The 12,287-nt window shown below is 51.8% G+C and overlaps 1 protein-coding gene across 1 annotated transcript; it reads left to right on the top strand.

Annotated features, from left to right (window-relative positions):
• Positions 1–880: 880 nt before the first annotated feature.
• Positions 881–9,886, top strand: LOC119934697 (keratin, type I cuticular Ha4-like). Its single transcript, XM_038754252.1, has 9 exons — positions 881–900; positions 1,022–1,192; positions 4,629–5,229; positions 5,608–5,690; positions 6,555–6,711; positions 8,495–8,656; positions 8,754–8,879; positions 9,121–9,341; positions 9,709–9,886. Exons 1-9 carry the CDS (start codon positions 881–883, stop codon positions 9,884–9,886), a joined length of 1,719 nt encoding a protein of 572 aa, XP_038610180.1.
• The last annotated feature ends 2,401 nt before the right edge of the window (positions 9,887–12,287 follow it).

Here is a 12,287-nt window from a genome sequence, read left to right as displayed (position 1 = left end):
ATCTATATAATGGGGATTGAAACTGTGAGCCCCACATGGTACAGGGGACTGTGTCCAACCCGTTTTGCTTGTAACCACCCCAGTGCTTAGTACAGTGCTTGGCACATAGTAAGTGCTTAACAAATACCACAGTTATTATTATTGTTATATTGTACTTTCCCAGTGCTTTGCACACAGTAAACAATAAATATGACTGATTGAACCAACAAATGAATACTCTGGCTTGCAGAGGCCCTCTTCATCCCTCTGTTGTCAACAGAGCATGGATATTCTGGGCCCAGGACATGTTGTCACATGCTAGGCACACACTTTCCCCTTATGCCCAGCCCCTCAACCCTGCCGACCTCACTTTTCCTTGAGAGGGGCTGCCCTATCTAGGTAAAAGGGCCTTTATTCCACCAAAAATACTTCAGTGAGCATTGAAGGTCCCAAGCCTCTCCCTTGCCAGCCCTGGACCAGGCCAGCTAAAGGACACATCCTCTTCCCACTGAACTGAGGGCTGGACTGGGAACCTGCAAAGTGGTAGCCCAGCCCGTCCAGATACAGGCCTTAGCTGGGGTTGGCCTTGAGAGAGGCCAGCTCCCTGGGTTGCTTCCTCTCCAACCTCATTGTCCCCCCGGTTGCTTTCCACAGGGTTTTCCTGCTGAGGTTTCAGACGAGTGGGTGAAGTGAGTGACACAACTCCCCAATACTTCTGACTGGGGAAAGGAAAGACTGAGTATCTTGTGTTGATCCCAGCCCCCACCGCATACCTCTATGTTTGCCACATTCCCCGAGTGAGAATCTGTCCTCTCCCACTTGGTGCCCCTCCCCATTGCCACCCCCACCTTGGCCTCTCATCCCCCCTACCCAGCTCTCCCATCCATGAAAACCAGCAAGGATGGCCAGATTCACCCAACGGTGGGTGGGACCCCATCCGCTGGCTTGGGCCACCCAACACCGGCTTGGGTGCCCAGACAGGGCAGTCAGAGCGGTGCTTAGGTCTCACCTCAAAGGAAATGTGCCTCACTGCCTACTTCAGGGGGCTGGAGGCCCCCCAATGCCCTCAGTCGGGCTGGCTGGCGGCAGCCGGTCTGATGGGAAACGGGGCGGAAGTGCCCTTCAAAGGAGCCCCCTGGACCTTCCCAAGGAAGATCAAAGTTTCCTCCCCTGCCTGCTGGGACCAGGGGCTGCTGAGGGAAAGGAGGGGGTGGTAGCCAGATCAAATCTGGCCTGGCGGGTTGGGAAAGGGGAGAGCAGACGGCTATAAACACACCAGGCTCCACCATCTGCCCTGCTGCTTTGGTGCCAGGGTGCAGCCTGTTGGGTAGGGGCTGGGACCCACCCTCCTTTCATTGCTCCCTGGGGGCTCTGAAATGTCTGGCTCCTGGTTTTCACACACACACATAAACACGCACACACATCCAAGCAACTACACACACACACACACACACACACACACACACAGAGTCACAGACAGATACACATATACACACAGACCTAGGGCAACGGTTCATTCATTCAATTGCATTTATTGAGCGCTTACTGTGTGCAGAGCACTGTACTAATAAGCTCTTGGGAAGTCCAAGTTGGCAACATGTAGAGACGGTCCCTACCCAACAACGGGCTCACAGTCTAGAAGGGGGAGTTACACAGTCACCCTCACAGTTGCTAAAGCTTCTGCACAGTCTCACTCAGAGGCCTACAGTCACACACACACTCCTTTTCGCCATTGTCAAAGCCGCTCTACACCAGAGAGTTCTTAAGCAGGGGCCCTTCCCTCACCTCCCCAACATTCCCCAGGGAATCCCTGATGCTTCCCGGGTCTGTGAACGGGGGAATATTGGAGTCTGACTGAACTCTTCCCCCTCATCAGTCCCCAGGCCGCCATAGAGCATTTTTCTCTTTGTCTGCATGACTCACCCTTCTGCTATGCTTGGTGCCAGGATCACTTTTCTCCCCTTGGGTTAAGATCGCTATCACCCACACACCCACACCTATACCCAAACCCTCCCCCACCTCGGTGCCAGACTGCAAGGCCTGCTTCTTGCCAGGAAACCCTGCTCTTTCTCTGCGGGACACCCAGCCTGAGGAGCCCATCAGTGTTTGGTGAAGAGCAAATTCAAGTCCTGGAATGCAAGCCTGGGGCCAGGGGTGGGACAGGAAGGGGCCCTCAACTCTGGGCCCTGCACGCCTAAGAAGACTGCCCCAGAAGCAGGCTGAAAATGTGTGCCAACGAGCCAAACCAAGGGTGCGTCTCTCACCATGGACAGGCTTTATTCCTGGCTCTGCCACTTGTCTCCTGTGTGGCCTTGTGCAACTCACTTCGCTTCTCTGTGACTCAGTTACTTCATCTGTAAAATGGGGATTAAGACTGTGAACCCTATGTGGGACAGGAACTGAGTCCAACCCAATTTGCTTGTATTCATTCATTCATTCATTCAATCATATTTATTGAGCGCTTACTGTGTGCAGAGCACTGTACTAAGCACTTGGGAAGTACAAGTTAGCAACATATGTGTATCCTCCACAGCGCTTAGTACAGTGCCTCGCTTACACTTAACAAATACCATAATTATTATTATTATTTTTGAACAGCCGCGCTGACCGAATCAGTGCTTCTGATGAAACACGGCTTGCCTCCCAGGCAGACGTGGACCTTATATGCCATGGCTTCCACCCGTGGGCCTAGCAGGGAATAACGTGGTTCCAGACCCACCTCTCTCAGTCCTAGACTACCCTTCCATCCAGCCCGCCAAGAGGCCGGCTTTGTGGACCCGTCTTCCTAGCACTGCTCACCCTGCCCTCCCGAGAAAAGCGGCGTCTCTCCCTGGCTGGGTGGGGCTCTGTGGCTGGGACAGGCTCAGCCCTGGGCAGTGATGGTTGGAAGGAGACACTATTAGTGCCCCCGGGGAACCTAGACATTAAGCAGCGTAGCTCAGTGGAAAGAGCCCGGCCTTTGGAGTCAGAGGTCATGGGTTCAAATCCCGGCTCCACCAGTTGTCAGCTGTGTGACTTTGGGCAAGTCACTTAGCTTCTCTGTGCCTCAGTTACCTCATCTGTAAAATGGGGATTGAGACTGTGAGCCCCCTGTGGGACAATCTGATCACCTTGTAACATCCCCAGCACTTAAAGCAGTGCTTTGCACATAGTAAGTGCTTAATAAATGCCATTATTATTATTATTATTATTATTATTAAGCACATCTGGGAGGGGAATGTGTCTACCAACTCTCTTATATTGTACTCCCTCAAGCGCTTAGTACAGTGCTCTGCACACCGTAAGCACTCGATGCAGGGAATGTGTCTGTTTATTGTTGTATTATACTCTCCCAAGCACTTAGTATAGTGTTCTGCACACAGTAAGTGCTCAATAAATATGATTGAATGAATGAAATAGCTCAATAAATTCCACTGATTGATTGACAGACCATGTAATCTTTCTGGATCCCAAAATTTCTTGCCGTTGTACTGTCAGTGGATGTCCCTTCTCCCCTCCCCTCTGCAGGAGAGGGAATTTCCTGTCTGATTCAGAGGTATGACCCACCCTATAATTCCCTCCCAGAGCCGCGGCCCTAGTTGGTTTCCTGACCTCCCCCACACTCCCCTTTCCTCTCCATTTATGTTGAGCCCACCTATAGGGCTTCAAAGGATATGCTCTGCATGCTCGGGCTCAATCAGACCTAGTTATGTTCAGTTTGCTACTGAGGGTTTTTCAAGCACATGCTATGTGTTAAGCACCATATTAAGTGCTGTGGTAGATCCAAGCTAATCAGTCCCAGCACAACCCAGGGCTCACAATCTAAAATGGAAGGAGAGTGGGCATCTTACTCCCCCTTTTATAGATGAGAGGGCCAGTGGGGTCCAGTGACTCAACCTAGGTCCTCCAGCGGGCAGGGAGACAGAGATGGGATTAGAACACAAGCCTTCGTACTCACAGGCCCATGGTCTTTCCATGCTGCCTCCCACTGGCTTTCTCTCATGTCAGTGTTTAGTATAGTGCCTGGTACATAGTAAGCACTAAACAAAAACCACAATTATTGTTATAATTAGGTACCCCCACCTCCCTCCCTCAGCCCATTCCATCCTCCTCACCTCCCCATCTGGAGCTGGACATCAGCCTCTGCTCCAAGGGTCCCGCGAAGAGCTGGTCTGTCCAGACAGAATCCCTCTGGAGGGTGAAGAAAGTTGATTTAGAGGTTGGTACAGGGCCGGTGCCCCATGGCTGGTCTAGTGGTCTAAGTGCCTTGCAGCTTGCCTATGGCTCTCTCTTGACATGGTCGGACTCTTTCCTTCTGATCTACGGTGTCTCTTAGGTCCCGGTTCCTGGCCCTGCGGGGGAAGGCAGAACAAAGCAATGTTTTCCTTTGCACTGGACTTGGTGCTCTTCTGGGGGGTGGTAGCCTGAGGGCCCAGATCCCCTCCCCGCCCTGGGCCGGCTCAGTGGTCACCCCAGTGAACAGGCCTGAGACCTGATGTGTCTTTGAAGCGAGACATGAAAAAACCCTTTCAGCAACAGAAGCGGATGCGAGGAGTCTCGACACAGTTAAACCCCCTTTTATGAGGGACAAACTGTTCATGGGAACATGGATTCTGACTAATGGGCTGTTGCGATGAGCCGAAATCAAGCTCTGGAGGGTGATACTGCAGCTGCGGGTATAAAAGAACCGGGGAGGAGAAAGGGGCCTGGCACACATTCTGCTCCGGCCTCTGCCGCCCACCGGGCACTCCCAGGGAGAGCACTATGGCTTCCAGTACTGGTTGCCCCAAGAGCTGTATCAAGAGCCCCATCTCCAGGTCTGGCTGCGGCCCAGCTGAGGGTGACCACCGTTCTGGGGGCTTCCTGGTTCAAAGCAAGCAACCATCCAGCAGCCGGCTCGGTGTCTGCCCTATCGGGAGCTGCCCTCCTAACCGCATTCTACCCAGGCCAAATGGCCCGAGCTCAGGCAGTGTCCAGTCTTTTCCCGTAGCCAGCGGCCGTCCGGTTATCCTGGGGCCCAGGAGCCGGGATCTCCCAGCCCATGCTGGGCTAGGCAGCTGGGTGGGCGAAGGCGTCCTTCCTGGCGGTGAGAAGGAAACCATGCGGTTCCTGAACGACCGTCTGGCCAACTACCTGGACCAAGTGCGCCAGCTGGAGCGTGCGAATGCTGAGCTGGAGGCCAAGGTCAGCCAGTGGGGTGCGTGCCAAATTCCCACCATGTGCTCCAACTACCAGTCTTACTTCCGGACCATCGAGGAGCTGCAGCAGAAGGTGATGAATGGGTGGTGGATCCTGGGGTCCCGCCCCAGAGGCAGTGGCACCCTATGCTAGTCAAGGCTTAGATCCACACTACTCACTGCCATCCCCCTCTCAGTGGAGTGTCTCCTCCTCATCCCTTCCCTCTGGAGACCAACTTTGGGATAGGAGAAACCCTGGTCTCTCCCTGAGTGTGCATTGGAAGGAAGGATCCAGCACTGTACTGTAAAATCGCCTCTGCCCCAGGGAAGTATGGGGGTGTCCTGTGGCATCCTTGGACCTTGAGGTAGAAGTTGGAGGGCGCAGCAACTGGGATGGGGCTGATTCCCGAAACTAAGGTCAGGGGAGTTCCCAGCATCAAATCCCCCGATATGCCCCCTCTCCCTTCCCCAGATCCTGTGCTCCAAGGCAGAGAATGCACGCCTGGCCACAGACGTGGATAACGCCAAGCTGGTGGCGGATGACTTCCGAAATAAGTAAGCGGGCTTGGGCCAGGGAGGGTGGATCTAAGTCCCTGGGTCTGAGGCTGGGCTCTAACAGCCCCACCCCCTCTCCTCTCCCCTAATCCTCCCCTCATTGCCCAGCTGGAATAATAATCATAATGATTATTATTATTTATTTATTATTTATTAAGCACTTACTATGTACCAAAGACTATTAATCACAGGGGTAAACAGAAGATTATCAGATGGGCTGTGGTAAGTCCACAAGCAGATTACACTAAGAAGAAAGTCTTAGTGTTTGTTTGCTTTGAAATTATACCATGGATTTCTGACCTTCACCATCTCATGCCATAGAACCACACTTCTCCTGAAGGAGGAGGAGAGAAAGTCTATTTCTGTATGGTATTTGTTAAGCACTTACTATTCTATTTATTTTATTTTGTTATTATGTTTTGTTTTGTTTTCTGTCTCCCCCTTCTAGATTGTGAGCCCACTGTTGGGTAGGGACTGTCTCTATATGTTGCCAACTTGTACTTCCCAAGCGCTTAGTACAGTGCTCTGCACACAGTAAGCGCTCAATAAATACTTTTGAATGAATGAAGAAAGAGAGCTGCAATTTTGTCCCCGTTTTACAGAGGAGGAAACAGAGGCTGTGTGCCCAAGGTCATACGGCAGACAAGTGGTAGAGTTAGGGCTAGAACCTGGGTCTTCTGATACTCAGGGCTCTATCTACTAGGTCTCACTACCTCCACCTTGCACAAAGCTGGCCCCAGAAGGTTCAGACCCCAAATCAAGTCACTAAGGAAGTTCGGAGAGTATTTCTGCACCACCCTACCCCACAGCTTGCCTCCTCCCCCCTCCAATGGCCCCACTGACCAGCCTCTTCCTGCCTTCCAGGTACGAGACGGAGCTGTCTCTCCGCCAGCCTCTGGACGCTGATATCGGGGGTCTGCGCCGCATCCTGGATGAGCTGACGCTGGTCACGTGTGATCTGGAGGCCCAGGTGGAGTCGCTGAAGGAGGAGCTGCTCTGTTTCAAGAAGGGCCACGAACAGGTAGGAGGCCTTCAGATTGAGCCCCCTCCTTCCTCTCCCACCCCCCATCCCTTCCTGCCTTACCTCCTTCCCCTCCCCACAGCACCCATATATATGTTTGTACAGATTTATTACTCTATTTTACTTGTACATATTTACCATTCTATTTATTTTATTTTGTTAATATGTTTTGTTTCGTAGTCTGTCTCCCCCTTCTAGATTGTGAGCCCTCTCTTGGGTAGGGACTGTCTCTATATGTTGCCAACTTGTACTTCCCAAGCGCTTAGTACAGTGCTCTGCACACAGTAAATGCTCAGTAAATACAATAAATACGACTGAATCCTTGGTCCATCAACCAACCAGTCAAATCAATCAATCAATGGCTTTATGGAGCACTTACTGTGTGCAGAGCCCTATACTAAGTGCTTAGGAGAGTAATAATGATGGTATCTGTTAAGCGCTTACTGTGTGCAAAGCATTGTTCTAAGCGCTGGGCGGAGGAAACAAGGTGATCACGTTGTCCCATGGGGGGCTCACAGTCTTAATCCCCATTTGATAGATGAGGTAAATGAGGCACAGAAAAGTTAAGTGATTTGCCCAAAATCACACAACTGGCAAATGGTGGAGCTGGGATTAGAACCCATGACCTCTGACTCCCAAGTCTGTGCTCTTTCCACTGAGCCACGCTGCTTCTCTGAGTTGTAGTTGGTAGAGATGTTCCCTGCTCACAAGGAGTTTACAGTCGAAGAGATGGTCCCTCACCTTCATGTCTGGACACAGTCAGCCCCCTCCCCAGAGAAACTTAGTTATCCTTGAAGGCAGGGAAGCCCCTCTTCTCCTTGCTCTGGTCTTCCTTCTCTAGACTAATAATGATAATAATTATAAAAAGCTTACAATGTGCCAGACACTGTACTAAGTGCTGGGATCGGTACAAGATAATCAAGTTGGACACAGTCCCTGTATGACACGGGACTCACAGTCTAAATGGGAAGAACAGATATTGAATCCCCATTTCACAGATGAGGTAACTGAGGCACAGAGAAGATAAGTGACTTGTCCAAGGACACACAGTACACAAGTGGCAGAGCTGGGATTAGAACCCAGATCCTCTGGTTCCCAGGCCCATGATCTATCTATCTATCTATCTATCTATCTATCTATCTATCTACACTGCTGCCCGATTTCTTATTTCTCATGCTAGTCAAATGGGACCAATCCACCCCAGGGTCTAGGGGATTTTCAGTGAAGACCCACATACTGTTGCCTTCTATTCAGTGGGGATTGACTGGCCTTGACTTTTCCTGCTGGGTTCTGTGGGCCTGCTTAGGTTTCCTCACCTCGGCCTGGGCTTTTTTCTTGGCCCTATGTGGATCCACTAGTCTGTAGCCCTTTCAACCTCCACTTGTCTGGCTCACTGAGCTCACTCATCCTTTTCTGGGATTCCCAGTCCCCGCCTAGGTTGGGCCACTGGCAATTCTGGAGTGTGCCGGCCCCTGGTTGCACTGCTGGTGGAATTTCCCCTTCACTACTTCCCCGGCTGGCCCTGAGACATGGATTACGGTCTTCCCAGTGCAACTCTCAAGCCAGCCTCTCTATCTGTGCCAACTGTGCCCCTGCCTGACAGTGACAGGGTACCAACTGTGCCTGGACCTCATTCTGGCAATGAGGATGCTTTCCCTGAGCTCCAAGCAGATCCCACCTGTTGTTACCATCTCATTCACATACAGAGGGAAGCACCCGGCTGGCAAGGAGAGGGAGCCCTCTGGGCCGGGCTGACGACACTCTGAATCTTCTGTCACTTCAGGAACTTCACAGCCTACAGTGTCAGATGGGAGACAAGCTCCAAGTTGAGCTGGACACCACCCCACCCGTGGACCTGAACCGGATGCTGGGGGAGATGCGCTGTCAGTACGAGGGCATGGTGGAGTCCAACCGCAACGATGTGGAGCAGTGGTTCACAGCCCAGGTGAGTGGGTTCAGGTAGAAACTACCCATGGCTCCTGGAGGGTCTTCCCTTGTCTGACACCCTCCTGCCATCTGGCCGGGCCCTGAATGTTTTACAGTCGGAGGGGCTGAGCATGCAGGCGATGTCCTGCTCGGAGGAGCTGCAGTGCTGCCAATCGGAGATCCTGGAGCTGAGACGCACGGTTAATGCGCTGGAGATTGAGCTGCAGGCACAGCATAAGATGGTGGGTGGCTGACAAATGCTTAGATATTCCTTAGGCAGGCGTGTCTTAGGTGTCTTACTTCCTCACTCACCCCCACATTGATTTTCCAAGTCTCCTAACCAAGACCCCATTCTCCCCCTCTACTTCTCACCCCTGAAATCTAGCCCATAGCAACCGTTCCCTCTGCAGTGGCCCACAGAGGCCCTGAGTGGGGTGGACCTTGGACAGACAATTGGACAGCCCTTATCCTTTTCCCTTCCAGAGAGACTGCCTGGAGAACACGCTGGCGGAGACAGACACCCGCTACAGGATGGAGCTGGGCCAGATGCAATTCCTGATCAGCAACACGGAAGACCAGCTGGCTGAGATCCGTGCAGACCTGGAAAGGCAGAACCAGGAGTACCAGGTGCTGTTGGATGTCAAGACCCGACTGGAGGGTGAGATTACCACCTACCACAACCTGCTGGAGAGCGAGGACTGCAAGTGAGTGCACTGTTTTCTGTACCCCAGAAATCAAATGGGTGAGAGGGTCCCTTTCCTCTCAGGGTTGGGTGGAGTCTTGTTCACAGTTGTCTGACCAGGAGCCATCCTGTGCCTCCCTGGGCTGGTTTTCCTACTTGGACTCCCCTGGGACCTCACAGGGGATCCATTCCCCTCAGTGACAGGCCAATCTGGTCCTGCCTCTCTCCTCTGTCAAATCAGGGGAGACAGAGGGGAGGATCTTTGAGAGGTTTTTGGTGGGGATTCCCTGAGTTTGGCTTTGAATTGGGCTCCCGCAAACCCTCAGCTCTGGGGATTTGCTGCTACTAGAATTCCTTGGCTTACTGAGGAATCCCACTGTCTCTCACAGACTTCCCTGCCATCCCTGTGCAACCGGCTCTTCTGGCCCTCCCAGTGGCGCAACCCCCTCCTGCCCACCACGGGCTCCGGGACCGCCCTCAACTCCCCGCCCATCGGGCACACCCCGCAGTAGTCATCGTCCAGGGGCCCAGTGTAGTGGCCAGTCCTACTCCTCCGGCCGGTTCTGAAGCTCCTGCCAGGCCAGGGGAGGATTGAAGTTGGGATGGAGAAGACCCATGTGCTCTGTGAATGTGCTCAATCACACCACGGCTCATTGCTCTCTTAGTAGTCACTCAGTCTCTAACCTCTTCAGCCAAAGCTTTATCCACCCAGAAGTCTCCTGTACAATGTTCTCTTTCGCTGCTGAGAGTGTCACTGTTGATGACCGACAAATAAATTTCATTTCTGCTGCATGATCAACACGTCTGTCGTTTTCATTTGTTTTCCTGTGTCCCCTGGCTAAGGGGAGGGAGGAGCTGGGGCCCTGTCTTCCTAAATCTCTTGGGGGAGCTGTGATATCCTCCCCAAATGGACCCCCTCTACCATCTCATTTCCCCAGATCTCAGCTCAGGGCTGAGAATAATAATGAGCAGACTTTGGATTTCATTTACACTTATTTTTTTTCCATAGTGCTTTTATATTACATACCCTTTACATCAGAGAAGCAGCATGGGTCAGTGGAAAGAGCATGGGCTTGGGAGTCAGAAGTCATGGGTTCTAATCCCTCCTCCCTCACATGTCTGCTATGTGACCTTGGGCAAGTCACTTAATCAATCAATCGTATTTATTGAGCACTTACTGTGTGCAGAGCACTGTACTAAGCGCTTGGGAAGTACAAGTTGGCAACATATAGAGACAGTCCCTACCCAACAGTGGGCTCACAGTCTAAAAGACTTAACTTCTCCGAGCCTCAGTTACTTCATCTGTAAAATGGGAATTAAGATTGTGAGCCCCACGTGGGACAATGTGATCACCTTGTATCCCCCCAGTACTTAGAGTCTAGGGGTTGCTCCCAGGGGAGTGGAAGGTCAGCATCCAGGGTGACTGTGTTTATGGATGTGTGTGTATTCACCCAACCCATTCTTCTCTGGAGTCCTGTAGCCTCCAACCTGAGTCTAGGTAAGGAGCAAAAAATGATTTGTTATGCAGGTCTTACCACTCCCCTGTTTAGTCAGCCAACGTACTGGGGACTTCTTGCCCTTTAAGTCCAGGCCTCTCCCAGCCTTGGACTGTGAGGGTCCAATGGCTGGTGTAGGGAAGAGTGGAGAATCCAGGATGTTGGTGGTTTTTCTCTCATTCCTGTTGAACAATAGGTTGATTTGGGGGTGTTGGAGGAATGTCTCTATTTTGGAGAAACTTCATCTTTTACCTCTCCACCCATTTAGCGTGGCTCAGTGGAAAGAGCCCGGGCTTTAGAGTCAGGGGCCATGGGTTCAAATCCCGGCTCTGCCAATTGTCAGCTGTGTGACTTTGGGCAAGTCACTTAACTTCTCTGGGCCTCATTTACCTCATTTGTAAAATGGAGATTAAGACTGTGAGCCCCCCGTGGGACAACCTGATCACCTTGTAATCTCCCCAGCGCTTAGAACAGTGCTTTGCACATAGTAAGCGCTAAATAAATGCTATCATCATCATCAATAGTGCTTTGCATATAGTAAGCGCTCAACAAATGCTATCATTCTTATTCACCACGTTTCATCCTCACAGTGCCCCCATGAGGTAGAGAGCGGTATTAGCCCCATTTTACAGTTCATTCATTCATTCATTCAATCGTATTTATTGAGCGCTTACTGTGTGCAGAGCACTGTACTAAGCGCCTGGGAGGTACAAGTTCGAAACATGTAGAGACGGTCCCTACACAACAGCGGGCTCACAGTCTAGAAGGGGGAGACAGACAACAAAACAAATCATATTAACAAAATGAAATGAATAGAATAAATATGTACAAGTAAAATAAATAGAGTAATAAATAACGTACAAACATATGTACATATATAAAGGTGCTCTGGGGAGGGGAAGGAGGTAAGGCGTGGGGATGGGGAGGGGGAGGAAGAGGAGAGGAAGGAGGGGGCTCAGTCTGGGAAGGCCTCCTGGAGGAGGTGAGCTCTCAGTAGGACTTTGAAGGGAGTTGAGGAACCCAGGGCCCAGAGAGGTTCAGTGACTTGTCCAACGGTACCCAGCAGGCCAGGGGCATAGCTGGGCCTCTAGCCTCTACCTCCAGATTCCCAAATGCAGAATATTTCAACAGGACCACACCGACTCTCCCCCTCCTGCTCCCAGCTAGGAGGAAAGCAAGTATCTCTCTTCACCAAACCATGGTCCCCAGGAAGAAAGGGGGAACTGAGGGGTGTCTATGACAGCTTCCTGCTGAGGGAACCACAGCTGTATGGCCTTCCAGGACCGCTACTCTTGGGGGGTAGGAAGAGCCCTCTGGCAGGCTACACTGAAGATCTGGTCTCCATGTCTGACTGACTTAGTTCTCCCACCTGCCTGTGTCCTGTGTCATGGTGGTCCCTGAAGCTGAAGTGGTGGGGATAGTGAGAAGACATCCCATCTGGCACATGAAACATTGAAAACGAGCTAGACACT

The sequence above is a fragment of the Tachyglossus aculeatus genome, chromosome 11 (assembly GCF_015852505.1).
Source record: "Tachyglossus aculeatus isolate mTacAcu1 chromosome 11, mTacAcu1.pri, whole genome shotgun sequence".
In the NCBI taxonomy this organism is placed as follows: domain Eukaryota; kingdom Metazoa; phylum Chordata; class Mammalia; order Monotremata; family Tachyglossidae; genus Tachyglossus; species Tachyglossus aculeatus.
The sequence above is the reverse complement of the archived record's forward strand: the minus strand, read 5'-3'. Positions and strand labels throughout refer to the sequence as shown.